General features: G+C 46.0%; 1 protein-coding gene across 6 annotated transcripts in view; it reads left to right on the top strand.

Moving 5' to 3' along the window:
• APBA2 (amyloid beta precursor protein binding family A member 2) overlaps positions 1 to 27,199 on the top strand; it is a 267,756-nt gene that overhangs the window by 181,707 nt on the left and 58,850 nt on the right. For all 6 annotated transcript variants that reach the window (XM_053888783.1, XM_053888784.1, XM_053888785.1 and 3 more), the window contains one exon: positions 18,734 to 19,739. In XM_053888783.1, coding sequence (XP_053744758.1) covers positions 18,774 to 19,739 — 966 coding nt within the window. In that variant the 5' untranslated portion in view covers positions 18,734 to 18,773. The remainder of the gene's footprint in view (positions 1 to 18,733; positions 19,740 to 27,199) is intronic.

Below are 27,199 nucleotides of genomic sequence, written 5' to 3'. Positions count from 1 at the left end.
GACAAGGAGGCTGGCTTTCCTGTCCACTGTGTATTGGGGGCATCTTCTGTCTTTATCCAAGCAGTGCTGCTTGGGGCCGGCCCCTCCGAGATTGTGCCGTGGGTCCACTCCACTCTCTCTGAGTTGGCATAGCAGCATGGTGCCCAGGTAGTTGGTGCACTTGACACATTGAGAGGCTGTGTGCTGGAAAGGCTGCAGAAGGGTGATCTGTGACCCAGGGCTTGACAAGACCTGCATCCGCTGCTTGGGGCCTGCTCCTATTTTATAGCTTTCCTGACCTGATGTTGCCTCTTGATGTCCTCTTTCCTTGGTTTATGTGGTAACACCTCTCTCCTGGCAGCAGGAATGGTCTTACAGTCTTCTTCACCAACCACATCTTTCCCTGCCCCTAAATCCATGGTTCTCAACCTGGATGAGCTTTGGGTAATTGGGAATGCTGAAATTTTCTAATGAATCAGAGTCTTTAGGGCCAGTGATATAGAGCCCAACTGGATATATGATCTCAGTGCCTAGCCCCAATGCAGAACCACCCTTTCCATTGTTGGTGTCACTGGTGATCCATCCAGGCCTTCCCTCTTGCTGTCTGCACTCCCCTGCAAAGTCTTATGCACTCTCCTTCAAGTTCCATTTCTGTTGGGAGGGCCCCCACATCTGTAGTGCTGTGTGGCTGGGACACCCACCTTTCTAGGAACCCCAGTGCCAGTGGGGTTTGTTTCAGACCCTTATTGCCCATGCACCCCTCACAGTGGGTATTCTGAAGGGCAAGGACTCCATCCCCAGAGCAGTTGACCTGGGTGCCTGGTACAGGAAGTGCTAAATCTGAATTAGCAAAAGAATCAATGAATGGTTCAAGACACCCTTTCTTTTTTTTTTTCAATATATGAAATTTATTGTCAAATTGGTTTCCATACAACACCCAGTGCTCATCCCAAAAGGTGCCCTCCTCAATACCCATCACCCACCCACCCCTCCCTCCCACCTCCCATCAACCCTCAGTTTGTTCTCAGTTTTTAAGAGTCTCTTATGCTTTGGCTCTCTCCCACTCTAACCTCTTTTTTTTTTTCCTTCCCCTCCCCCATGGGTTTCTGTTAAGTTTCTCAGGATCCACATAAGAGTGAAACCATATGGTATCTGTCTTTCTCTGTATGGCTTATTTCACTTAGCATAACACTCTCCAGTTCCATCCACGTTGCTACAAAGGGCCATATTTCGTTCTTTCTCATTGCCACATAGTACTCCATTGTGTATATAAACCACAATTTCTTTATCCATTCATCAGTTGATGGACATTTAGGCTCTTTCCATAATTTGGCTATTGTTGAGAGTGCTGCTATAAACATTGGGGTACAAGTGCCCCTATGCATCAGTACTCCTGTATCCCTTGGGTAAATTCCTAGCAGTGCTATTGCTGGGTCATAGGGTAGGTCTATTTTTAATTTTTTGAGGAACCTCCACACTGTTTTCCAGAGTGGCTGCACCAATTTGCATTCCCACCAACAGTGCAAGAGGGTTCCCGTTTCTCCACATCCTCTCCAGCATCTATAGTCTCCTGATTGGTTCATTTTGGCCACTCTGACTGGCGTGAGGTGATATCTGAGTGTGGTTTTGATTTGTATTTCCCTGATAAGGAGCGACGTTGAGGATCTTTTCATGTGCCTGTTGACCATCCGGATGTCTTCTTTAGAGAAGTGTCTATTCGTGTTTTCTGCCCATTTCTTCACTGGGTTATTTGTTTTTCGGGTGTGGAATTTGGTGAGCTCTTTATAGATTTTGGATACTAGCCCTTTGTCCGATATGTCATTTGCAAATATCTTTTCCCATTCTGTTGGTTGCCTTTTAGTTTTGTTGGTTGTTTCCTTTGCTGTGCAGAAGCATTTTATCTTCATAAGGTCCCAGTAATTCATTTTTGCTTTTAATTCCCTTGCCTTTGGGGATGTGTCAAGTAAGAGATTGCTACGGCTGAGGTCAGAGAGGTCTTTTCCTGCTTTCTCCTCTAGGGTTTTGATGGTTTTGATGGTTTCCTGTCTCACATTCAGGTCCTTTACCCATTTTGAGTTTATTTTTGTGAATGGTGTGAGAAGGTGGTCTAGTTTCAATCTTCTGCATGTTGCTATCCAGTTCTCCCAGCACCATTTGTTAAAGAGACTGTCTTTTTTCCATTGGATGTTCTTTCCTGCTTTGTCAAAGATTAGTTGGCCATACGTTTGTGGGTCTAGTTCTGGGGTTTCTATTCTATTCCATTGGTCTATGTGTCTGTTTTTGTGCCAATACCATGCTGTCTTGATGATGACAGCTTTGTAGTAGAGGCTAAAGTCTGGGATTGTGATGCCTCCTGCTTTGGTCTTCTTCTTCAAAATTACTTTGGCTATTCGGGGCCTTTTGTGGTTCCATATGAATTTTAGGATTGCTTGTTCTAGTTTCGAGAAGAATGCTGGTGCAATTTTGATTGGGATTGCACTGAATGTGTAGATAGCTTTGGGTAGTATTGACATTTGGACAATATTTATTCTTCCAATCCATGAGCAGGGAATGTCTTTCCATTTCTTTATATCTTCTTCAATTACCTTCATAAGCTTTCTATAGTTTTCAGCATACAGATTTTTTATATCTTCGGTTGGATTTATTCCTAGGTATTTAATGCTTCTTGGTGCAATTGTGAATGGGATCAGTTTTTTTCTTTGTCTTTCTGTTTCTTCATTGTTAGTGTATAAGAATGCAACTGATTTCTGTACATTGATTTTGTATCCTGCAACTTTGCTGAATTCATGTATCAGTTCTAGCAGACTTTTGGTGGAGTCTAACGGATTTTCCATGTATAATATCATGTCATCTGCAAAAAGCGAAAGCTTGACTTCATCTTTGCCAATTTTGATGCCTTTGATTTCCTTTTGTTGTCTAATTGCTGATGCTAGAACTTCCAACACTATGTTAAACAACAGCGGTGAGAGTGGGCATCCCTGTCATGTTCCTGATCTCAGGGAAAAAGCTCTCAGTTTTTCCCCATTGAGGATGATGTTAGCTGTGGGCTTTTCATAAATGGCTTTTATGATGTTTAAGTATGTTCCTTCTATCCCAACTTTCTCAAGGGTTTTTATTAAGAAAGGGTGCTGAATTTTGGCAAGACACCCTTTCTATCACTGCCTTAGGAGATTCATTTTGTTCTGGTTACATAAGTATGAGTCAGGGTTCTCCTGAGAAACAGGACATACACACATGCTGAGAAGTTCTGTGATCCCCCGTCTGTAAGCTAGAGACCCAGGAAAGCCAGTAAGTAGAGTAACTTAAAGATCTAAGAGCCAGAGACACAATGGTAGAGATTCTATCCCAAGTCTGAAGGTGTGGAGGCTTGAGGGTCAGGAGCACTGAAGGCAGAAAAAGATCACTCAGGCAGAAAGCCAGTCCATCCTTCCTCTGCTTTTTTGTTCTATTCAGACCATCGACGAGTTGAATGATGCCCACCCATGTTGGGGCACCAGTTCATCAGTTCAGATGCTAATCTCTTCTGGAAACATCCTCATGGACACACTCAGAGATAACGCTTAACCATATATCTGGGTGTCCCATGGCCTAGTCAAGTTGACACTTATAAAATTAACCATCACAGGGGCGCCTGGGTGGCTTGGTTGGTTAAGCGTCCGACTTCGGCTCAGATCATGATCTCACGGTCCGTGAGTTCCAGCCCTGCGTCAGGCTCTGTGCTGACCGCTCAGAGCCTGCAGCCTGTTTCAGATTCTGTGTCTCCCTCTCTCTCTGCCTCTCCCCTGTTCATGCTCTGTCTCTCTCTGTCTCAAAAATAAATAAACATTAAAAAAAATAAAAAAAAATAAAAATAAAATTAACCATCACAGTGTGTTTATCACCAAATATGTGGAAGATGCAGAAAAACACAAAGAAGAGAATAGACTCAGTGAGCATCTGAAACTTCTTTGGAGGAAGGTGGAATAGTAAGAGAGAGAGAGAGAGATATCATATACAGTGTTTCTCCCCCTTCCCACCCTTTTTTTTCCTTGTTGACAATTAAATCAGGTGCTTTGACTGTGGGGCATTGGCATTTTAAAAACACTGTCCAGAGAACGCTAATGTGCACATGGGTCTGAGACCTTCTACCACCTTAAATGGCTGCAAGTGATCCATTGTATGGGTGTAACTGTTTACTTAACCATTTTGCAAATGTTTAGCATTTTTGGATGTTGTTTTGTTTTTTTGTTTGTTTTGCCTCCTACTCATGTCCTATCACCCCCAGCTAGGCTGGAAGCTCCTTGGGGGCCATGGCCTTTCCTGAAGGTTGTTTTTGTTTCTGCACATGCTCTGTACATAGGGAGCTGTTTAAGCAGCCACCCAAGGTTAGCCACATTCTATTGTCCTCAGGTCCCCAGGACTATCTCACTTCTTACCAGCTGACTACAATTTTAGGGGATTCCCAAGACCACTCTTAGGTTTGGTAAGTTGCTAGAATGACTCATATAACTCAGGAAGCACTATACTTCACAATGACAGTTTTATTATAGCAAAAGGATACAAGTCCAAACCAGCCAAGAGACACACAGGACAAAGACTGGGAGGGTTCCAAAACAGGAAGCTTCTGTAGTCCTCAGGGATGTGTTCTCCTCCCAGCATGGAAGTGTGACAGGAATCAGATAAAGGGAAGCTCACCTGATAAGACATTCCTACCACTCAGGAATCCCAAGTGTTTGGAGGCTCCTTCCCAGGAACCAGGGATGTGGGCCAGCCAAGTTCTTTATTACACACCCACGGATTGCTATCATGTTTAGTAGCTAACAAAGAATGGCTTGGAGTTCCTTTAGGTTTCAGGCCAGATTCCAACCACTCTGATGAAGGCTATATGAAAAAAAAGTGTTAAGAAGGATGTATGTATGTCATTTGTTTGCCTTGAAGATCGAAGCATGATTAGAACTAGTGCACATTTTCTTCGGCTGCCCTATAAATTCTTGGGGCACAGCTGCTCTAAATCCAAATTCACAGTAATGAGGGGTAGTGGTTCTCAGACCTGAGCATGCATCAGAAAACACAGATTGCTGGGCCACACCCTGAGTTTCAGTCTGTCTGGGGCCAAGAGTTTTCATCTGTGACAAGCTCCCCAGGTGATGCCGACAATGCCGGTCCAGGAGCCACGATTCGAGAACCACCAAAGTGGATCCTCTTGCTGTGTTGTCACTTTGGATTCTTGGCCATCGTTTTTCAACTGCAGTGACAGGATGGAAAACTTGGCTGGAATAGACATCACTTTATACACACAGGCTCCCAAGGAGGTTCTTCCTGCCGTGGTGCCTCTGCCCGGCTGCCAGCTGCATTCAGACACTGGATCTTATGACTGGGTTGACTTTCATGGAAATTGCTGGACTCATGTAGAAGTTCCTGTATGGACTGTAGCCTCAGATAGCTGAGGGTTGCAGTGAGTGTTCAGCTCTGGATAGGGGTGTCAGTAAAGCTTGGTTCTGGAGCCCCGACTTCCAGGAGGGCATGCGACCTCCATTCTGCTCTTGAAGCTTGTTATGAGGCCATAGGCTGACTCCGCGTTGGTTGTTGGGCCTTGTCACCTGGGGACACTGACCTTCCCTCACTGCTAGGAGCCCATGAGCCAGAGGAGCTGAGCAGTGAGGATTTGCCAGTGAAGTAGTGAATGAACATTTAATGGATTACAGTTGAGGGATAATTAGAATAATTGTAATAAATAGCCATCAGGTGTTGAAAAATAGGTTCATCAACAGCCTGAGAGAGCAATTAGGTGTATTTACTCAGATTTTGGCAGGAAAGGGTGAATCGGCTGTTATCTCCAGCAGGGGCTCCTGTGAGCTCAGGAATCTGCAGGCCTGTTAAATGGGTGAGTGTGGCCTTGAAATCCTGTTTTCTCTTTCATGCTTAGGGTGGTGGGACTGGGGGCCGTACCTTGAGAAGAGAGGCCTCAGGGGCATACTGTGATGATGGCATTTTAGCCCCTCTCAGATCTGGAACCTGCTACGCTACTTTTCCTGGGGTTTTTATTATAGATTCCAGAGATGCAGGTGCTGAAGGCGAGACAGGAGGGCCTGGCGTCTCACCAAATGTGGTGCCTCACATTTGGCCCCAGACCAGCAGCATCACCCTTACCTGGCACCTGCTAAAAATGCACATTCTCAGTCCTACCCCAGACCTCCTGAATCAGAAGCACTGAGAGTGGGGTATGGCACTCTGGATTTTACTAATCTCTCCATTAACCCCAGTGACTTAAAGTGTGAGGGCCACTTTGTGAAGGGGCTGTCAGGAAACAAAGCAGCCCAGAGATGCCATGTGGGGACAAAGGAGGCAGGGCTCTGGAGCCCCCAAACCCAGGGCAGCTCTGGGGTATTTGTCCCCAGTTGGAGGCCAAGGCCCAGAAGCTTCTGGGGGCCCCTGCCAGCTTGCCCTGGCTACACCATCTGGGACACCCCAGGGGCCCTAGGAGGCTGGAGAAGTGCTCGGGGCCATTGCCAGGGGCCATCCTGCCCCTTACTCAGGAGTCCTGACAGCTGTGAGCCTCTGCCCCCAGACTTCTCCATTACCTGCCAGGCACACTTGGCTGCTTTGCTTCAGACTCGCGACCAGCCAGGGCCCTAATTTGAAAATACCCACCATCTCTCTGTTTACCACACTTTTCTAGGGGAAGAAAATGTTACTTAGGAGAAAAAGGTATCCTGGGTATCTTGTGGAAAGGATCAAAATGTCTGCTAGGAGGGTGGATTAACAGCTCAACCCAGGGGGTGGCTGGGAGCAGCTCTGGAGAAATCTGGTGAGCTGCTTGTCAGCAGACCCCCAAAACTGGGGAATGGGGTGGAGGTGGCTTTTCCCCAGCAGAGGATGAGGGGCTTTCTCACTCCGAGCTCCGGAACCTGTGTGGGGGGCTCGGGGGCATGGAGACCATGGTGCACCCCTGAGGAGGGGTGGCCACAGGCCCGCAGGTGACTGTGCATCTTCTCTTTTGCAACACCTCCCTAGCTTCCTCTAAGTACCCAAGTTCCCTGCTTCCCACAGTGGAAACATTTGTAAAAGAGTTATACATAAATAAAGTTAAGTCATTTTAAATGAGCCAGGAGAAGCTGGCTATTTAAAGAAATTCCTGTGGGAGATCTTTTATTCAGAAGATAATCATTTGACAAAGTGATTGAGTAGCCGACAATTTAAATCCATTTCCGGAGCTTCATCTCCGCATTGAGTTTCGTTTACATCCTTTCAGCCGCTTTCATTGAGCCCCTTTTCCTAGGCACTGGAGGACCCCCAAATACAAGATCCAGCCCCTGCCTCCATTGACTTATGAACCAGGTGGGTGTGTCGGCACCATCTGCAGAGAGTTAAAGAATGTTCCAGAAGGCCAACCAGATGGCTTGGTGGGGGGGGCTTGCCAGAAGGGTGAAGTGAATGAAAAATTGCGTGAGATCACAGGTGGGCCATCACTAGTGAGCTGGTGCCTCACTAGTTTACTGGAACTGGGGTGGGAGCCTCACAAGAGAGGAGGGTCTATAGGCACCCCTTGTGGGTGAGGGCCCAAGGCAGGCAGGGATGGTACCTCTCTGGCCTGGTTATTTCCTGTTTGAATGAGCTAGGACTGGGGAGAAATCAGTGCCAGAGTGAGTGGGACTCTTGTCTCCCCCTGTTGGAATGGCTGTCCTTCCCCATAGATCCTGGGCTCCTATGTCTTGCGCTGAATCTGTGCTCCAACTACCATCTCTGGGCCAGCTGCTGGCACTCTGCTCTGGCCAGGGCTGCTGGCACTGTGATGGCTGGCCCTGTGCTTTGACAGCCTCTGCCCAGTACTTTCTGAATTCTAAGACCCCCTTGGTTTTGGTAGTAGTGAACTGTGGCTTCCCACAGAGCTGTTCTCCAGGCACTGCCCTCTCCAACAGCCCTGGGGAACCCCCTTTTCCAGCTCCAAGTGACCAAAGCTTCAGAGGGATACTTGAGAACTAAGAGGACCCCAGCTGGGGAGGAGGTCAGAGGTACGGAAATCTAAATCGCAGGTTATCCTTGGATGGTTAGCTTTGGAAACTGACATCTTTCCATGATAGAGGTTGGTTTCATATCCTGTTTATACAATGCTGAGCCAAATCAGCAAAGCTTTACTTTGAAAATTTGACAGTCCAGCATCTCAGTCCTGTAATTGGAGCCCCCAGGCCAGTGCTAAAGCATTGTGTTAAGGGAAGGAAGCCCTAGACTCCTGTCTGCTTTGGGGGCCCTAGGAGCCTCATGCACACTTCCCTCCTAGCCCCTTTCCTGCCTGTGTGCATTTCCTAGAAGGAGCTGGAGCTGATTGAACCTTATTGGCAAAAGTAGGAGGTAGAAGCAGGGAGATCCCCAGTCTTAAAGATGTCCTCTAAACATATCACTTTATTTCAGCTTCATGCCAGGGTGTAAAAGAGAAAGCCACTTTGTGTGTGTCAGGGCCTGTGCTGAAGAGCAGCATTGCTTCCCTGAGGACCAAGGGGAAGATGGCTATGAAGGACCAGGGTCAGGAGAGCCCTAGAGATGGTATGTGTTATTAGACAAAGGCCCCAAAGACTCAGATGCCTGCAGCAGTGGGTGGTAGAGGAGAGGCTATGGCCAACCCTTCAGCAACATGAAGCTCCCTTTCCCTACACGGTTGCCCCTTATTCTCCTGGCCCAGAGCTTCTTATCTGGAGACTGTGAACCTTGAGGGTTACAGGGTCTTCCTGGAAGGGCCATCAACCATACTTTCAATATTTCCAATTCAGTGCTCTCAGCCTTGGCCATATTTCAGTCACTGGGATAGTCAAAATACTGATATCAGGGCCTCACCCCAAAATTCTGACTTCATGGGACTGGAACAGGTCCAGGAATGATGGTTTTTAATTTTTATTTATTCTTGAGAGAGTGCAAGTGGGGGAGGGGGGGGGGCAGACACAGAATCTGAAGCAGAGTCCAGGCTCCAAGCTGTCAGCACAGAGCCCTATGTGGGCTTGAACTCATGAACCATGAGATCCTTATTGTCCTGATATTATATGAGGATATATGAGATGAGATATTATATGTCCTGAGCGGAAGTCAGATGCTTAACCGACTGAGCCACCCAGGCGCCCCCAGGAATGATAGTTTTTAAAAGCTCCCCAGGGTGATTCTAACATGCAGCTGGGACTGAGGACCCTGGGACTGGTACAAGTTGTCCGTTTGCCACCAGCCTGGCTTCTCTGCTGCTGATGGTGCTGATGATAGCAGGCTGAGCCAGTATCATTGATTGCAGTTGTACATGTTTGATGAATTGAACAAAATAAAAATAAGTAGGTTTTTACTTAATGTACCTTTCAAAATCTATGAGCAGATCAATGGAGGATATATGGTGCTGGCCAAGATTAAGCCCACTGAAGCCTGTCTCTCTCATTCGTTAGAACTAAAAACTCTGGACAGAATAAAAAGCAACACCATTGGCATGGAGATCAAAGCTTGAATGCACAGTAATTTGACATAGTTCTGAATGTAGAGGTAGAAAAAGCTTCAATAATATATGAACAAGGTAAATCCAGCAATACTTAACAATAATACATTATGGCCAAGTGGGGTTAGCTCAGGAATGCAAGACTGCTTCGAAAGTCAAACCTAAGCCAGTGTGTTATGCAGAATAGAGAATAAAAACCACAAGGGCATCTCAGTAGGGGTAGAAAAAAGCATTTAACAAAATTCAACATTCATTAATGATTTAAAAAACACTCAGCACACAGGAATGGAGACCTCTTCAATCTGAAAGAGGACATCTACAGAATATTTACAGCTAAGATCATACGAGTGGTGAAAGATCGAATGTTTTCCACCAAGATCAGGGACAAGGCAAGGTCTGGTGGCTGTCATCTCTCCTATTTAGCATCATACTAGATGTCCTCGCCAGTGTGGTAAGGCAAAGAAAAGAAATAAAAGGGAGGTAGATTGCAAAAGAATACATAAAACCAATTCTTACTTGCAGACTTCATCATTGTCTGCAAAGTCCAATGGCATCTACAGAAAGCTAAAATAAATAGATGAATTTAGCAAGTTCACTATATAACAGTTAAATTTCTATACTATATAAATAAAGCAATTGTGAGTAAAAAAGAACATTTACAATGCACCAAAAAAAGACAAAAGAAATATATATAATTCCAACAAAGCGTGTACAAAAACTGTAGGCCAAAAGCTATAAATACTGATAAGAGAAATCAAAGAGGACCTAAATAACGGAAAGATATATTTATGCATTGGAAAGTTCAGTATAGTTTAGATATTAATTGTACCCAAGTTGATCTATAGATTTAATGCACTCCCAATTAAATTCTCAGCAAGATTTTTAAAAATACAGGTATTAGAAGCACCTGGGTGGCTCAGTTGGTTAAACGTCCAACTTTGGCTCAGCTCATGATCTCACAGTTTATGGGTTCGAGCCCTGAATCGGGCTACACACTGAGAGTGCTGAACCTGCTTGGGATTCTCTCTCTGCCCGTCCCCCGCCCCGACTTGTGCACACATGCACATTCTCTCTCTCTCTCTTAAAATAAATAAATAAACTTAAAGGTATTGATAAGATGATTCTAAAATGCATATGGTGGAAAGGCAAGGAAGGACACTTGAATAATTGACACAATGGTCGGACTCAAGGTGGAAACACATCCCTGATTACATGCTGGAGAATTTTCCAGAAGATAAAAAAACAAAGGAGTTCCTTTGAGTAATGTACACATAATCTTTATGGATCATATTGGTTTGCTAGGGATGTTGTAACAAAGTAGCCCAAACTGGGTGGCATTAAACAACAGGAATTTATTATTCCACAGTTTCAGAGGCCAGGAGTCTGAGATGGAGGTGCTTGTGGTATTGGTTCCTGTGAGGGAGAATCTGTTCCCTGCTTCTCTCAGAGCTTCTGGTGATGTTCACATGATGTACGTCTGTGTAGGTCTGTCTCCAAATTTCCTCTTTATATAAGGACATCAGTCATATTGGATTAGGACCCACCCTAATGACCTTCTTTTAATTAATTACATCTGCAATGACCATTTCCAAACAAGGCCACATTCTGAGCCACTGGGGGTTAGGACATGAAGGTATAAATTTGGAGGTGGAGGGGACACAGTTCAGCCCATCATGGCTTATTTTAAATCTGCACAGTGAGTGATGCATGTGTTTGGAAGTGATTAGGAAAATACAAAAATAGCTGGACAGCCAGCACAAACGACTCGTTTTCTCTCTGGTCTTGTGGCTGCTTTCTCTGGGGGTACTGAGTCCTTTGTCTCTGAGGATGGATTTGGTAAAGGATGTGTTTAGAATGTCCTTCCTGGCACAAGGCCTTGGCAAATGCAGACATTATGTGTTTTTCTCAACATTCTCAAGCATATTGCCGATAATTTTTGTGTTGTTTCATTGCCTTCTTACCCAGACCCTTGATTTCCTCCTGAATGCAAATAAGAACAGGCGCTGACTTGGGTAAGCCAAACACTTCCGGGAGTTCTTGTGGGAGCAAGTTCACTTCTTACAATTAGGGGTAACTAACAAGAGCAGTGTCTGCTGGCCCACACATACACATGGGTACCATACTGCCATGCATTATGGTGTGAATGCTGGTTTCAGGTGTAGATTACATTGTGGGATACAAATACCAGCTCCTGGGGACTTGCCATTGGTGAAGGGCTGACAGCATTTTTAAATTGTATTTCAGGGTTAGATCATCCCCTTTTGCTCATTCTGAGCTGAAGGATGCAGTGGGGGCAGATATCCTGGCATACTGAAAGGCCCAGATGGAACAAATCAGTCCTCACCCTCATCCCAGGATTCTTTCAAGGGATGCTGAGACCTATGCCCTTCCTATGCAGAAGTATCACTTGGCAGCTGTGGCTGTAGAGGGCTGTACTCCATGGTACTTGTCTTTTTATATGTTACTAGTCTATAGAAGTACCATACTCAGAAATGAAGAAGGAAAGGAAGTAAATACAATTTTTCCACCATTGCTCAAAGGAAACCCTTGCTGGTGTTTGAATGTATTTCTTCACAGTTTATTCTATGTTTATTTGGTTGTGAATAAATTATAATAATGCATTTTATATGATAAGCTCTTTGTAAATACTCTAATCGCTGCATAATTGTCTTGTGGATGTGCTAACATTGGCTTAACTAAGAGCCTATTATTGAAGGTTCGACATTTTTGCCCTTTATTTCCTGCCAGTTTTCAAAGAGAAGCATATCCCTGTGTGAGCTGAACTAGGTTGCAGTGTCTTGTGTGACAGTGTTAGAACTCAGCCTGGTTTTGGGGAAATTATTGATGACTTTTGCCTGGGTTGCTTGAACTGATTATACAGGTGTACTCTAGGGCTGTGTAAACTCAGATTGTGTGTGGTCAAAACAACTAAATTCTTGAAAGGGAAGAAAAGGCTATCATCTTTACAACCTGTGAGACCGAACTGAGGAACAAGATTGTGGGCAGTAGCCATTTGGTTGAGTAAATATCACATTTGTATGATAACATTTTTACCTGGTCTATAGCGTGGCCACCGAATCACTCTTTTTCATCTTGGTCTGCTATATTAGTAGTGCTTCTAAGAACTGGCTAATGTTGTTTTCCCATGCACAAGAAAAATGTGGTTTAGAATAAGGACACTGGGGCTCTTCATTGTTGACAATAAGCCTTTATTTCCCACATCTCATTAGCATATTTCAGGAGGAGAGTGGTAAGCACTGAATCAGGGTCTGCATTTTCTACTGATTTATGTGCTTGCTGTTCTAGAATTAATTGAGTCTGGACACAGGGCCTCATTTTCATTTTCTTGGATGCATAGCAGGTAATCGTGTTTCTTCTGTACATTTGAATTGCTTTCCAGATGGTCTGTTGTGAAGGATTTATCTTTAATATGATTAATCAGAAGCAGAGGACCTCAATATGTTTGTTCACATGTTCCCATGCGAAACCGCCCAGCCCCTGATAGGGGTGGTTAACTCTCTCCTGGCCACAGTCCTCCTGGAGCTTTTCTGAGAACCTGGACCTCGGATTGGAGGAAAGTTTAAAGGATTCTGGATAAAAGGGGGTAAAAGGCCTAGAGTATATCCTCGGGGAACCATCAGGACATTATTTATCATATAAAAATAGGACACCATCCATGTATCAATAGAGAATAGTTAGATTCTGTCTATTCAGCCAGGAAATACTATGTAGCCATTAAAATCATAATTATAGAGAGTTCCCACTGCTTATATATTATGTTAGGAGAGGAGAACATGGCAGTGTTTACAGCAAGACTTCAGCCACACAAAAGAGATGTATGTATAGAAAAGAGAAGGGAAGGCAATACAGGACAAAATCAACGGTGGCTGTGTGTGGATGGAACAGCTATGAGAGAGTATCTCTTCTCTATATTCCCTATTTAAATACACCACAGAACAAATCGTGATCCTTATCTCTGGGAAGTATCATGCCCTGAGAAGCTGTCACCTCTGGGTACAAAAATCTGCCCGCGTTCGTTTAACAAATGATGTGCTAAGATTAGTCACGTGTCCTGCCCTCTCCCAAGGGGAGTGAAGCTCCTCATAGCCTCCTACAGGGCAGCTGTCCCCTTGAAACAGTTGCACCCCCAGAAGGAGAATGCACTGAAGTGACTGCAGATCTTTCCATGAGATGTTGCCTATGAACTTGCAGAGCCTTGGGGCCCAGGAAGGTGAGGTTTGGCAGCTGTGTGGGACCTCCCTGTAGACATGAAGGGTGCTGAAAAAGCTGCTTGTCACTGAGGTGTTATAACTGGAATCCTTTGTCATCGAGCTGCAAGCCCTCCCATGTAAAGGCAGTGTGTTAGTGCCCTGTGCTTTCAAACACACCTTTATTGGACTACACTGGATATTATAAACTCAGAACTCCTTTTTTTTCAGGAACCACTTTGCTTCACGGATATTTTCGCCCCACCTTTCCTTCTCCCATCCCTTTGACTTTACCACACCTTCCTGGTCTGGGAGGTGTCTGCTGTTCTCTGAATAGCCCTTGTGGAACCAGGCCACCCACCTTTGTCATATTGGCAGGGAGTATAGGTGACCCAGGAGTTGGATCTTGAAAAGGAATAGAGAATGCATGGAGCATGATGGCCTGGGCATCTAGGGAAGGGCCTTGTATTTTATTGGCAAGGAGGTCAAATTCATTCTGGAAAGTCCCCGGAGTGCAGTCCTAGAGCCCCAGACATCAGAACCACTTGCAGCTCTAGGCCTGGCTTTTGGCTCACCGGCTCAGAATCTCGAGCCCATGAACCTGCATACTCTCCAGGTGGGCCTTCTACCCAACAAAGTGACTGAACCGCTGCTTTGAGGAGCAGCTCTTGGCTTTCCCCAATACCTCCTCCTTTCCTGCAGTCCTGCCTTTATGTACCCATATCCTGTTGCAGACATGCACATTGTGTCCTTGGCCAGGGTAACTGTCACTTGACAACAGCCATTTCTAGCTAGCTGTGTCGGCAGAGTTCCCATCACCCACCCAAGACACACACCTTGTCAGGCATTCTCTCCGTTCACATTTCATTTAAAATTTTCCTCAGTTCCCTGTATATAGTAGGAAAAAACAAACGTTAAGGAGTTGAGGCCTCCGCTGGTTATTTTCCTATTTAACCCGCTTCAAGCCTTGAAGGCAGGTGCTATCATTTCCAATTTACCAAGGGCAGAAGACCATCGCTCTGTTAAATATCTTGCCCAAGGCCTGACAGCAAATGGAGGTCTGAATTTAAACACAGACCTTCTGTCTTCATCTTTAATAGGAGGGTTCTTTCTCTTATACCAAAAGTGCCCCGGTAGGTTAAATGTAATTCTGCAGACCTTCAAAGACGCGGCTGCTGCCGTCCAGGATTCTGTTGTGGGTCCCTTTCCATTTGTATCCATGGAAAAGAGAACCGGATCAGAAGGTCCACTCTATCAAACTCTAGAAAAGCCAACACCTAGCATGGTATTTCATGGTGAAAAATTTTGAAAAACTGGATCATTCACAGTGTCCAGCCAGAGCCCTATGGGAACCTGAGGCAAAGAGAAAAATCAATAATACTGATCTTGTCTTTATTTAACATGTTGGTATTTTTTATCATCTATTTTTGCATAGTTTTTTTTAAAGTATTGTATTAAACTACTCTCTTTTTTGTTGCCCTGTTAAATTTTGTTCTTTTTTTTTTAAAGTTTATTTATTTATTTGAGAGAAAGAGAAACGTGGGGTGGGGGGGCAGAGAGCCTGACATGGGGCTTGAACTCACAAACTGGGAGATCATGACGTGAGCTGAAACCAAGAGTCGGACACTTAACTGACTGAGACACCCAGGGGCCCCTTCCCTGTTAAGTTTCATGACTGAGGTGAGTGCCATATGTGCTTTATCCTGGACTGGCCCTGGTAAGAAGTAAAGAAAGACATTTTCATTGCAATTAAGAATAAGTCAAGGCTGACCTTTACTAGCTCCACCATTTAACTGTGTAGTAGCACTCGAGGGCAGTGCATCCAGACAAGGTGATAAAATGCTGGAAATGAGAGAAACAAAATTACCAACTAAAAATTACTAGAATTTGAACATGCACTTTTGCAAGATCAATATAGGTATTTTTCTATGTACCAACAATAGCCAGGTGAATATATAATGGCAGACACTACAGCCACCAGAAAATAATAAAATCTAAGAATAAACTTGCTATGAAGAATCCTGTAATGCTGTTGAAAGACCTTTTAAGTCTTGAATAAATGGGGGTGCCCGCGTGGCTCAGTTGGTTAAGCATCTGACTCTTGATCTCGACTCGGGTCTTGATCTCAGGGTCATGGGTTCAGGCCCCAAAGTTCAGAGTATATTTACATACTTGATAAGGCAAGTTCTTAATTACTCTCATTTTTAGAACTTTCTGAGCTATTTTCACGAATTTATTCTTCCAAATAAACCTAAGAATTATTGGGTCACAGTTTCTCCAATATTCTGTTGGAATTTTGGCTGGAATAGCCTCACATTGTAGATTGCTTGGGTAAATTATTTATGGGATTAGGGACTGTCCCACATTACTGTAATATATGTACTTTCATCTTTGAGTCTTATATTGGCCTAGATGGTGTCATATGTAGATGTGGGCATACACACGTCTGTATTTGCATACAGATTTTATCCCTCAAATGACATAGAATTTGAGGTTAAGATGGAATGTGAAGTTAAGAGGTATGGTGTACCTTAGTTTGTTTGTTAACAAGGATGTGGATGTGTATGACCTGGGGAGATATAGAGATAGAGTTACTCCCAAGGAATAGGAACTGAGTGTTCAGGGGCAACTGACTACCAGCTCCATTTGCCTTTGACCATCCTGACTCTCAAAGTGTAGGAATCTGGCCGTCTCTTAGCCACTGCATTCACTGCATGCTTTAGGAACCATTTTGGGGGTTGTTTCTAGAGATTGTGTCCACAAAAAGGTGGTTGCCAAGTTCCTTCCGTCAGTCCTACAGCATATGCATGTCCCTGGTGGTTAGCTATCCTTTGTGCAGGTAAGAGGTCTATTGTAAAATGATAAATGGCTGTGAGGCAGGTCAGTGCTTTTGATGCATCCTCTGGTCACCTGTATTTTAGTGAACACTGAGCACCTCGATCCCTACCTGGGAATAAATATCTGGGATTATCCTGTCAGTTTTGGGGCTTGGGGATGGGGTAACTTGCGAGGACATTCATACCCTACAGCGTCCATCTCAGTGATAATATTCCTGGTGGGCTATCTTTCTAGTCCGTGGGCTGGTCTGGAGAAGGCTCTGTGAATCTTTCAGCATCTAGTGATGCTACCAAGACATTCATGAGCCTCTTGTAATAGGAAATTTTCTTGGAGTGAATTCACATGTCAGAAGCATGTGGCTCAATCAGTAATGATGCTCGCACTCTGAGTGTCTGGACAGATGAAATAATTATCTCTTCCGTTCTTTGGGGAATATTCATAATGCTGTGACTGTGGCCATCTGGTAAACCCAGTCTCATAGAAAAATGTGTTTTAGGCACCACTATAAGCAAAATGCTGTGTGGGTGCTCTGGGGAATACAGAATGCAAAGGGTCTTTAGTTTAGGACTTTTAGGGGGAGATAAGGTAGAAGAAAGAGGATGTATAGCCAGGGAAGCTCAGAGCCTGGGCAGGAACTGGCATGAGAGTCTCTGTCTCTGCTCTCTAATCCTGCTGAGCCCATTGCTTCCACAGCTCCTCTCTCATTTCCACTGCCTTAAGCTCTCACTTACTTAAAAATAATTTTTTAAATTGTGGTAAAATATACATAACATGAAATTTACCATTGTAACTATTTTCATGTGTACAGGCTCTCATTTCTTCTCTGGACACTGGAAGAAGTTTTTAAAAATAAATGAACTATGATGTAAACAAAAACAAGGCATAAGTAATGTCAAAGTACCATTTAAAGAATAAAGCAAACATCTGGGTCACCACTCAGCTGAAGAGATAAAACATTAATGATCCGTTTGAATATCCCCTATGGCTTTTCCCTGATGCTGGCCCCTCACATTCCCTAGAGCTGGAATAGACTTTTCACTGGTCTCCCTCCCTGCAGCTGTCTGTCCTCCAGCATCTCTTCCACCCTGGGCTCAGAGAGATGAGACTAAAACAGGAATCCTGCGTGTCATGCACCTGCTGAAAGTTGCCTGATGACTCTGCGTGGTTTGTGGGATAAAATGCAGAGTCCTGGGGGGTGGGGTAAGGTCCTTCTCCATTTTTAAAAAGTTTATTTATTTCTTTTGAGAGAGAGACAGAGCGAGTGGGATAGGGGCAGAGAGAGAGAAGAGAGAGAGAGAGAGAGAGAGAGAGAGAGAGAGAGAGAGAGAGAGAATGAATCCTAAGCAGGATGTACACAGTGTGAAGCCCGTTGCGGGACTTGAACTCACGAACCTTGAGATCATGACCCGAGCTGAAATCAAGAGTCAGTCGCTTAACAGACTAAGCAACCCAGGCACCCCAGGACCTCCCCCATTTGGACTTACAGGATCTTTGCAGTGCCCCGTGAAGCCATGATCCACATCCTGCAAGCTGTGGCCACACCCTCTGCCCTCTCTCCATGGCCAGGCAGTGCTGTCCTCCCCCTGGCGTCCCCCTCTCCTGTATCCTCACCCTGCTAAGCCTCTGAGGCTAGGGCTCAGGTTCAGCTTCTCTGTATGGGGCTCAGCCTGGACAGTTCCTGGCAAGTCTGGTCACTTGGGGAATCCTCTTGGTTTGGAGCGAGGAGGAAGGAGAGGCTTCTATGCACTGGGGAGGGCGAGACAGCTGGTAGGGGAGGGGACTTGAGGCCTTTGAGGAGCAGTGGATTTAGACTTGGAAGGTAGTGTTACCTCCTCATGTCTTCTGAATGAAAGCTTCTCTTTTGCTTTTTGAGACAAAATAACATGATCTGATGACTCCTTGTCTTGTCACCTTGGCTACCCAAACAGGGTGAGCATTCTTAAGAAGTCATGAATGAGCCGGTGAGGTTCTGGGAAAGAGGCAGTCATCCTGGTGAATGGCAGGTGCCCCGCCTTGCCCCTGCCTCCTTTCCCCTCAGCCCTGCGTGTCCCCCTTCTCTGTGGCATGGGTATGCGTTGCTCTCCACAAATGAGTCAGCTGCAGTGGGGACATCACATTATTTGAACAGGTGTGCATTAACTTTGCTCTGAGACAACATGGTGGTGGAACACTCCCGTGGGTCCTGCTGCTGGCAGCCTGGCGGGAGCCTTGGGTTGGCCATGTTTTGTGGGGTTCTGACTGTCCTCTTCAACGTTCCTCCCCACAGTGGCTGCCTGCAGGTGATGATGGCTGCGTGAGCATCCGCCATGGCCAACCGGAAGCGTCAGAGCACGGCGAGCAGCATGCTGGACCACAGGGTGAGGCCTGGCCCCGTCCCCCATGGCCAGGAGCCTGAGAGCGAGGACGCAGAGCTGCCCCTGGCAGAGTATGTGCCCAAGGGCCTGGAGCTGTCCACCTTGCAACCCGAGAGCCCCACACCCCCAGACCAGGGGTGCCATGACCACAGCCCCGATGGGGACTCCAGCTCTGACTATGTGAACAACACCTCTGAGGAGGAGGATTATGATGAGGGCCTCCCCGAGGAGGAGGAGGGCATCACCTACTATATCCGCTACTGCCCCGAGGATGACAGCTACCTGGAGGGCATGGACTGCAACGGGGAGGGGTACCTGGCCCATGGCACACGCCACCTGGAGACGGATGAGTGCCAGGAGGCCGTGGAGGAGTGGACGGACTCGGCAGGCCCCCATCCGCATGGCCACGGGGACGAAGGCAGCCCGGACTACCGGGACGGCCACCTCCCCATCCCGGAGGACGAGGCCTCCGTCCTGGAGGCCCAGGACCAGGAAGAAGGTGTCCACTACTGTCCCAGTGAAGAGGGCTACCAGGACTACTACCCCGCGGAGGCCAATGGGAACACGGGCACTGCCTCCCCCTATCACCCGAGGCGTGGGGATGGGGACCTGGAGGACCAGGAGGAGGACATCGACCAGATCGTGGCTGAGATCAAGATGAGTCTGAGCATGACCAGCATCACCAGTGCCGGTGAGGCCAGCCCTGAACACGCGCTGGTGCGGGGACCCGAGCCGGGGCCCGGGGACTCCACGGAGGCCTGCCCACCCAGTGAGGCCAGCCACGGCCCTAGCAGACATGAGGGAAGGCCCAAATCGCTGAACCTCCCTCCTGAGGCCAAGCACTCCGGAGACCCCCAGAGAGGCTTCAAGACCAAGTCCAGAACTCCAGAGGAGAGGCCAAAGTGGCCCCAAGAGCAGGTAGGACTCTGGCTGTCCCCAGAGGGAAGGGGGTGGTGGGGCCCAGAGAGCAAAGGATACTCTGGTATTGCCCACACAGGTGCCAAAGCCCATAGTTCAAGTGCATGTTTAGTTCTGCATTAATTCAGTTATGTAGCAGGTATGTGGACATTCTAGTGCCTTCCAGAAGGTACCCCCCTCCCACCTAAAAGAGATTGAGTCTCTAGCCTGTTTGTGCTGGATTTGTTCATGGTTGGGGGTGGCCCCGTGTGACTACCATCCCCCTACCAGGTTTTTTTCCTCAGGCTGAGGGGACATTGACAAGGCTGTGAGGTTGCTGGGGAGTGCATACTGTGGCAGGCAGTGGTTGGATGCCCCAGTGACAAGGGGTAGTGACCTGCGTGCATTTCACAGGGACCATTGTATCCCAGTGACACTTTTCTGAAAGCTCAGGGGCTTGGCATTATGGGCCATTAGCTGTAAATAACTATTTTGAAAATAATTATTTGAAGGTTTGACAAAGTCTTGGAGAAGAAATGCATATTAATGAGGCCAATGGATTTAAGCATAACTTTATTTTCTTTTAACTGTATCAAAGTGAGCATATATTTTGATAGCTACATTTGAAAAGCTGCTTTTCAAAAACAAAAGAAAAACAACACCCCTCTGTGAATATATAAAGAAGATGTGACTATTACACTTGTGTAAAGGAACTTCTGTTTGGCCAATTCTGTGGGCAAATGACAATGAAATGCTTTTCTATTTTTTAAAGCCTTAATTAGTATTTTTTTTCCCCCAGAGGAGTCCATGAGTTTATACACTAAGGACGTGTGTTTGGGATATAAGTCATATGACTTGCTGCTGGTTTCTGTTACTTGCATGTTGATGTCTTTTGTTCTTTTTAAAGATCATTAAATGTAGGTTGACTTCACTTCTGGGGTGTTCTTGTCATTCAAGGCAGTTGTGCCTGCACCGAGGGCTCTGGGATGTAGAGAAACTGCTGTTGGCATGAGTGGATGTGGGGAGCTCCCCCCAAAGGCAGGTGGCTCGGGGCCCAAGGTCTGGGCTTTAAGCCCAAGCACTGCCGGCCTTCTTCACTTTGGCAGAGTTGGACTCATTGCCAAACAGTGGCTATGGCGCCACAGGGACTAACGTGGGCTACACAGGGCATACTGCGCCTTGTAACAAATGACTTCCCTGACAAAGTTCTCGTAAAGAGAACATTATCTTTAGAGTATGACGGGGAGTGGGCAAGACCTGACGTTTTGCTGTTTTTGTGCTGTACCAGATGCTAATTTGAGCAAAAATGCAGACTTTGGGTTGGAGAGCCTGAGGGATGGATGAATAGGGTGGAATGAATGGGGGTGGTGGTGGTGGTTTCAAAGGGCAGGTGGAGGTGGGAGACATCCTGAGCCATTGTTGGAGACCCAGTAGGAGCTCTGTTCCTCAGAGTCATGGCATTGAGTGAAAGAGCAGGTAACTTCTCTCCCTAAATAGAGTGTCTCCTCAAAGCGAATCTGAGACACTCTAGAGAAGCTCATTTAAATGGGTTATTTATTGCATAGCTTTTTTGGTTTACTCATTCATTCACAAATTAACTCCATCAAAGAGAGTACCTGATGATGCCAAGCTCAGTGCTGACAAGGGTTCCTGATGAAAATGGGGCCTAAGGATTCCTTTGGGGGACTCTGCCATGCCTGGGTGAATGTGACCTGGGTCTTCCCATCCTGTAGACTCAGGTGACCCATTCTCCAGATGAGGACTCTTTTGAAATTGGACCAAAAAGAACCACTGTGATAGAATCATCTTGAAATCAAGAGTGTGTGAAGGAGGTCCAGTGGGAAATGTGGTGACTCCTTGCTTCAGATCACAGCTTGCTTCCTAAAAGGAATCCCTTCCTCCCCCCAGGACAGCCAGACTGTGTGGCAGGAGCCAACAAAAGAGTAGCCTCAAATAGGTGGACAGGGTGCCTGAGTCCCATGCTGGCCTTTCCCTGGGCCTTCTATGGTTAGTGTGTCATAGCCTGGGATTAAGGCTATAGTAAAACAAAACAAGCAAAACAAAATAGCTAATGGCCAAAGGGCAGTGGTGGCTACCTGGAGTCTGCTTTCTGCAGTGTGATCCATGGCCCAGCAGTGTTGCCCCACTGGAGGGCCCCACCGCAGAACCACTGAATCCACATGTGACAAGAGGCCACATTCAAGTTCGAGAGGCAATACCGTGGAAGGCTTCTGCTGGAGGAAGAATTGCATAGCATCCCTCACCTCTCTGATACTCATTTTAAAGCTTGAAAAGTTACATCATGGACACTTTGAAGAGTATTGCATAGCCTTTTATTTCGTCCTTGTGTGGACAACAGTATTACAATGGAATTAGAAATGGGAAGACAGAAAAAGTATCCTCTATGGTTCCCGCTGCCTTAGCTGATGAGCTCTTTTGGTTTTTCTGTGTTACTTTTCAGACTCTAGCATTGAATATGAATAATGCGTGTGGTTGTCTTTGCAGTCCAGATATAATTTTGCCATCCACCTTTTAAAATCTGACATGTTACAAGTGTTTCTCTGTGTTGCCTTATAATTTTCATGATCATTTTTACTGACCTTTGAATGTTCCATTTAGGCCACGTGCCATCTAATTCATTCGTCTGCACATACCCTGCCACCAAGCATACAGGTTGCAGATGGGATTGTTTCTTACACATTGGACTGGCACAGACATCTATGTACAAGTTTTCTTTTGGTTTATTGCCTGAGAATAAATTCCCATACTGGGTATGAACTTTAACCGTCTCCTCATGTTATCTTGTTACTTCTCTTTTTCTTTTTTTCTTTTTTTTTTTTTTTTTTTGATGTTTATTCTTGAGAGAGAGAGAACAGAGCATGAGCAGGGGAGGTGCAGAGAGAGAGGGAGACAGAATCCGAAGCAGGCTCCAGGCTCTGGGCTGTCAGCACAGAGCCTGATGTGGGGCTTGAACCCACAAACTGAGAGATCATGACCTGAGCTGAAGTCAGATGCTTAACGGACTGAGCCACCCAGGCACCCTTTGCTATTCTTTTTCTATGAATGTTTGATTTGTGCTCTTTATCTTGTGGAGTCTGAGTGCTTTTCTATATCCTAGGAGAACTTTATATGCTCTAGATGTTGCTTGTTGTTACAGATGTTTCCTTCGGTGTGTTTGCTTTTGAAAAGGCTCCAGTTTGCAGGTAGACTTCTCTCCTGTGTAATGCTGATGAGACCAAGAGGTCTGTGATGGGGGTGGGGGAGGGAGGGCAGGATGTGAGAGAAACCAAAGGAAATAGACTCAAATTGCAGGAAGACACATGTGATTGGGGGAACAGAGATCTGTGCATGAGTATTTCTAGAGAAGAAAGAGCTATTTCAAAGCAATCCATGTTTATTGAGGAAAATTTGGAAAATATAAGCAAAAAACATATTTTGTCACATGGCATGGCCAAATTCTGTTGCTGAGAGTTTCAAATCAAAGAGGCAAACTAGCATCCTGTTAGATGTGTAAACAAAGCATGGGTGATCCTTGTTCTTTTTTTTTTTTAAGTTGATTTATTTATTTTGAGAGAGAGAGAGAGAGAGAGAGAGGCAGGCAGAGAGAATTCCAAGCAGGATCTGCACTGCCAGTGTAGAGCCCAAGATCATGACCTGAGCCAAAATCAAAAGTCGGTTCTTAACCGACTGAGCCACCCAGGTAATCCTGACTAATCCTTATTGTTCATGTATTCCATATTTGTGAATTGGCCTACTTGCTAAAATTTATGTGTAAGCTTAAAATCAGTACTCATGGTGCTTTTTGCAAGCATTTGTGGACACTCACAGAGAGGCAGAGGCACGTGAGTCAGTCAGCATGCATGATCCCAGCTGAGTTTGAACAAGGAGACACTCTGCCTTCTTGTTTCAGCTCTCATACTGCAAACAGGTGTCCTTTTCATGGGCCTTTTAGCGCCATGTTTTTTGCATTTTTGCGCTTTCTGTTTGGTGATAAAATGACCCCCACTTGCAGTGCTGGAGTGCAGTCTGATGTTTCTAAGTATGAGAAGGCTATGATGTGCCTTATGGAGAAAAATACGTTGTGTTAGATGTTTCATGTAGGTGTGAATGATAGAGCTGTTGGCCATGAGTCAACAATATGGTACAGCCAGAAAGAGGAAGAGGAAATTCGCCAATCTGTACTTGAGGTTGATCTGGAAAGCGCTAAAGTAACATCTATAGTGTGTGAGGAAGCATTGGAAAAGGGGGTTACTTTGTGGATTCATGAGGTGACCATTAATAAAAAGAGCATGGTGAAGGCACTGTGATGAGGCTGGGAGCCAAAGAAATTTACGGTCTTCTTATCCAGGGTCAGGAAAATGTTAGACTCTTCTTAGCTAGTTTTATTATAAGGAAAAAATCTGTGAGGAATACACGTTAAATAAGGTGTCTTTAGGGAGAAACACACATAAGACAAAAACAAAAAATAAACAGATGGAAAACAAGGTTATGTATTGATTAGTTGACAAAAATGGTGAGCAGAGGCTTTGCAGGAACCTCATCCTGTATTTCTCCTAGGAGGTAAGTAGGTCAGTATTCATACATGCAGAGTTCACAGCAGGTTTAGAGAATGTAACTGCCCTGAACAAGGAGAACTGACTGTATCTGATTGGCAGATGAGCTTGAGAAACTTTACGGCAAAGATTTCCCATCTCAGAGATTCACTCCTTTGGTTGTACATGTGCTGTGTGAAGTCCCAGACTTAACTGAAACAAAGATACCCCTGGCCCTGCTTGGCCAATGTTCCCCCCCAAATCTTGGTTATTAGTCCCTTTTCTCCCCAGGCAGGGCCTATCAGGAAGTTACTGACCACAGTTGCATATCCTAGGGGACAGAAAGCCGGATCACACAACTTCCCGAGATCTCCCTGCTTCATGGCTCAATCCCAGGATGATTCAACATCAACCCAGAAAGTTGATGGGGGACAAGTGGTCACCTGTTTCACCACTGGGACCCTTGGCTTCTGAGGAGTTAATGTTTCTTGTTTTGCTGTTTGTGGGGAGTCCCTGGGTGATGGTGGAACTGACCCTGGTGTTGGTGGTCATGGCCAACATTATGTGAAAGACTTCATGTGTATGATCTAAGTGAAGCCTAGAATGATTAGAAGAGATAGGGACTAGGGTTGCTCCTGTTTTACAGATGAGGCAGTTAAGACCTACATTGGATAACTACCACACCCATGGTCACACAGCTCAAGGGGTAAGCAGTCTGTGTTGCACCAAAATTCATGCCTTTGACTGCTGCACTGTGCAGTTATCTTTTTTTTAATTTTTAAAACTTTTATTTATTTATTTTGAGAGAGAGAGAGAGAGCATATGCATGAGCAGGGTAGGGGCACAAAGAGAGTGAAGAGAGAGAGAACCAAACCAGGTTTGGGGCTGCCAGCGCAGAGCCAGATGCGGGGCTCGAACTCATGAACCATGAGATCATGACCTGAGCCAAAATCAAGAGTTGGACAGTTAACCAACGGAGCCACCCAGGTGCCCTTGCACTGTGCAGTTCTAGAAGGGCCTCTAGAAGAGGTAAAGCTGACTTCTGTGGCAGGATGTGTTTGAACCTGCCTGCTGGTGAGTGAGTCCACGTAGGTGAATTGGGCAGTATTCCTCCCAGAGAGTGGCCATCTCTTCTATTTTGTCCTTATTTCGTTAGTATTATGAGGGCTTGACATGCTCCGTTGTTCGTAGCCTATGTGTCATGACACCAGTGGGGTGACCAGTGGACACAAGACCTCCAGTCTGTAAAATCATCCCAACATCCTGAGTTCATGAGGGCTCAGGCCCTAGAGTGGTCAAGTAGAGATCATTCATGCACCACTTTCCTTACTTTTATGGAGCTTTGTTGATATGTTTTGTTGTTTACATACAGTAAAGACTATGTGAGTTGCATCCAGCCTAGTTTGTATTGAATATCCAGATTGAATCGCCATTTCTGCACCTACTTCTGCTGTGTGTGTAGAGAGAGGACCTCAGTGGGACTCTGGTCTCACAGCTCGGGAGTGAGCTTTGGGTACTTGGTGGGTCATCAGTACACCTCCTAGGAGCAGGGACTTGCTGATCAGTGCTCCCCTGGGGGCTGCTTCTCCATGCTCCTGTAAGAACATGTTTGTTTAGCACCAAAGATCATAGTTCCATAGATCTGGTGGCGGCCTGGGATAGCAGGTTCTTGTAGTCTCTGTGCATCTGGGTTCAGCAAGGACTGGATTTGGTTTGGACTGACTCTTTTGGAATCCCCCTCTTTCTCATGTGTTAGCCTGTGACATATATCTTGAGAAAAAGTACTCTGAAAATATCTTCTCTGTGCCTGAAATTCTCCCTTAATAGATTTATTCCTTTCCTTTGGGCTCTGGAGATTTCTCAAGCGGCCAGGCATGCCTTGTCCTGTTCCATGCACTCTGTGGGCTGGGCGCACGTCAGCACTTCAACGGCCATCTAGTTCAAGGTGTTTGATTTATGCGGCAACTGCACGGAATAGCGCTGTGTGCTAGGATGGCACACCAAATGCATTTTTTGATTATTGGGGGTTTTCATGATTTCTGTTTATCATCGGTCCAGCCAGCACTTTCTAAAAAGGGCCTTCTGACAATAGAAAAAAAGGAAAGTCAATACATCATAGTCAACTTAATACAACAGTTAAATGGAGGCATGATACAGGGCCCTGAGACCACATCAAACATACAAGTTTGTATCCTTGTTATCCTTGCTCCTGGTGGAGATGGCTTTGCTGTGATTTCGCATTCAGTCGAGGCTTGCTTTGTGAAGGACCTTTTGAGATTGTGATAGGAATGCTGGCACCAGATGGGGAGGGACGATGCTAAGTGTATGGGTGACCTCGGCCTTCCCGGGGGTGGGGTGGGCAGTGGCATTGTGAGTGCTTCCTGTGGGCTGGTGCCTCTCCTACATGCCCTGTTCAGTGTCATAGGAAGTAAATATGGGCACCTGCTTTACAGTAAAGGGTACCATGTCTTAAGAGGCCCCGAGGGGCTGAGAGAGGAGTACCCTGGGATCATTGGCACTCAGGTAAGCTCCATTGGCATGTCATAGGGCAGCAGGTATGCAAAGGTATCTGGTGCTAGCACTGTGCCCAGGAGGGAGCGGTCTATCCAAACCTGGCTATAGGTAGGGCAGGGCTGGAGAAAGACCTCATGGGTAGGCGCTAAGGACAGGAGTTTCTGGGAGACACAGAGCATGGCCCAGTCGGGGGAAGGGGAAGGTCCTCACCCCCCACCCCCATGCCTCTCTCGAGTGTAGGTGGCCTCTTTCTTCCCACAGCCCTGACCCTGATTCTGCAGGTGCTCCGGCTCTTCTGGCATCAGGTCCTGCCTTTTTTTTGTGCACATGAGGAGGTAGCACAGGAGAGTTCCCAGGGGTCCTGTGCTCTTCCCCAGCCTCCTCTGCTCCCAGTGCTGTGATGAGTAGCTGTAGCACCTGCCATAACTAATTCCT

Source organism: Panthera pardus, unplaced genomic scaffold (assembly GCF_024362965.1).
Source record: "Panthera pardus isolate Hobbes unplaced genomic scaffold, ASM2436296v1 HiC_scaffold_24, whole genome shotgun sequence".
NCBI classification, from domain to species: Eukaryota; Metazoa; Chordata; class Mammalia; order Carnivora; family Felidae; genus Panthera; species Panthera pardus.
Note: the sequence above shows the minus strand (reverse complement) of the source record. Positions and strands in the feature narration are given on the sequence as shown.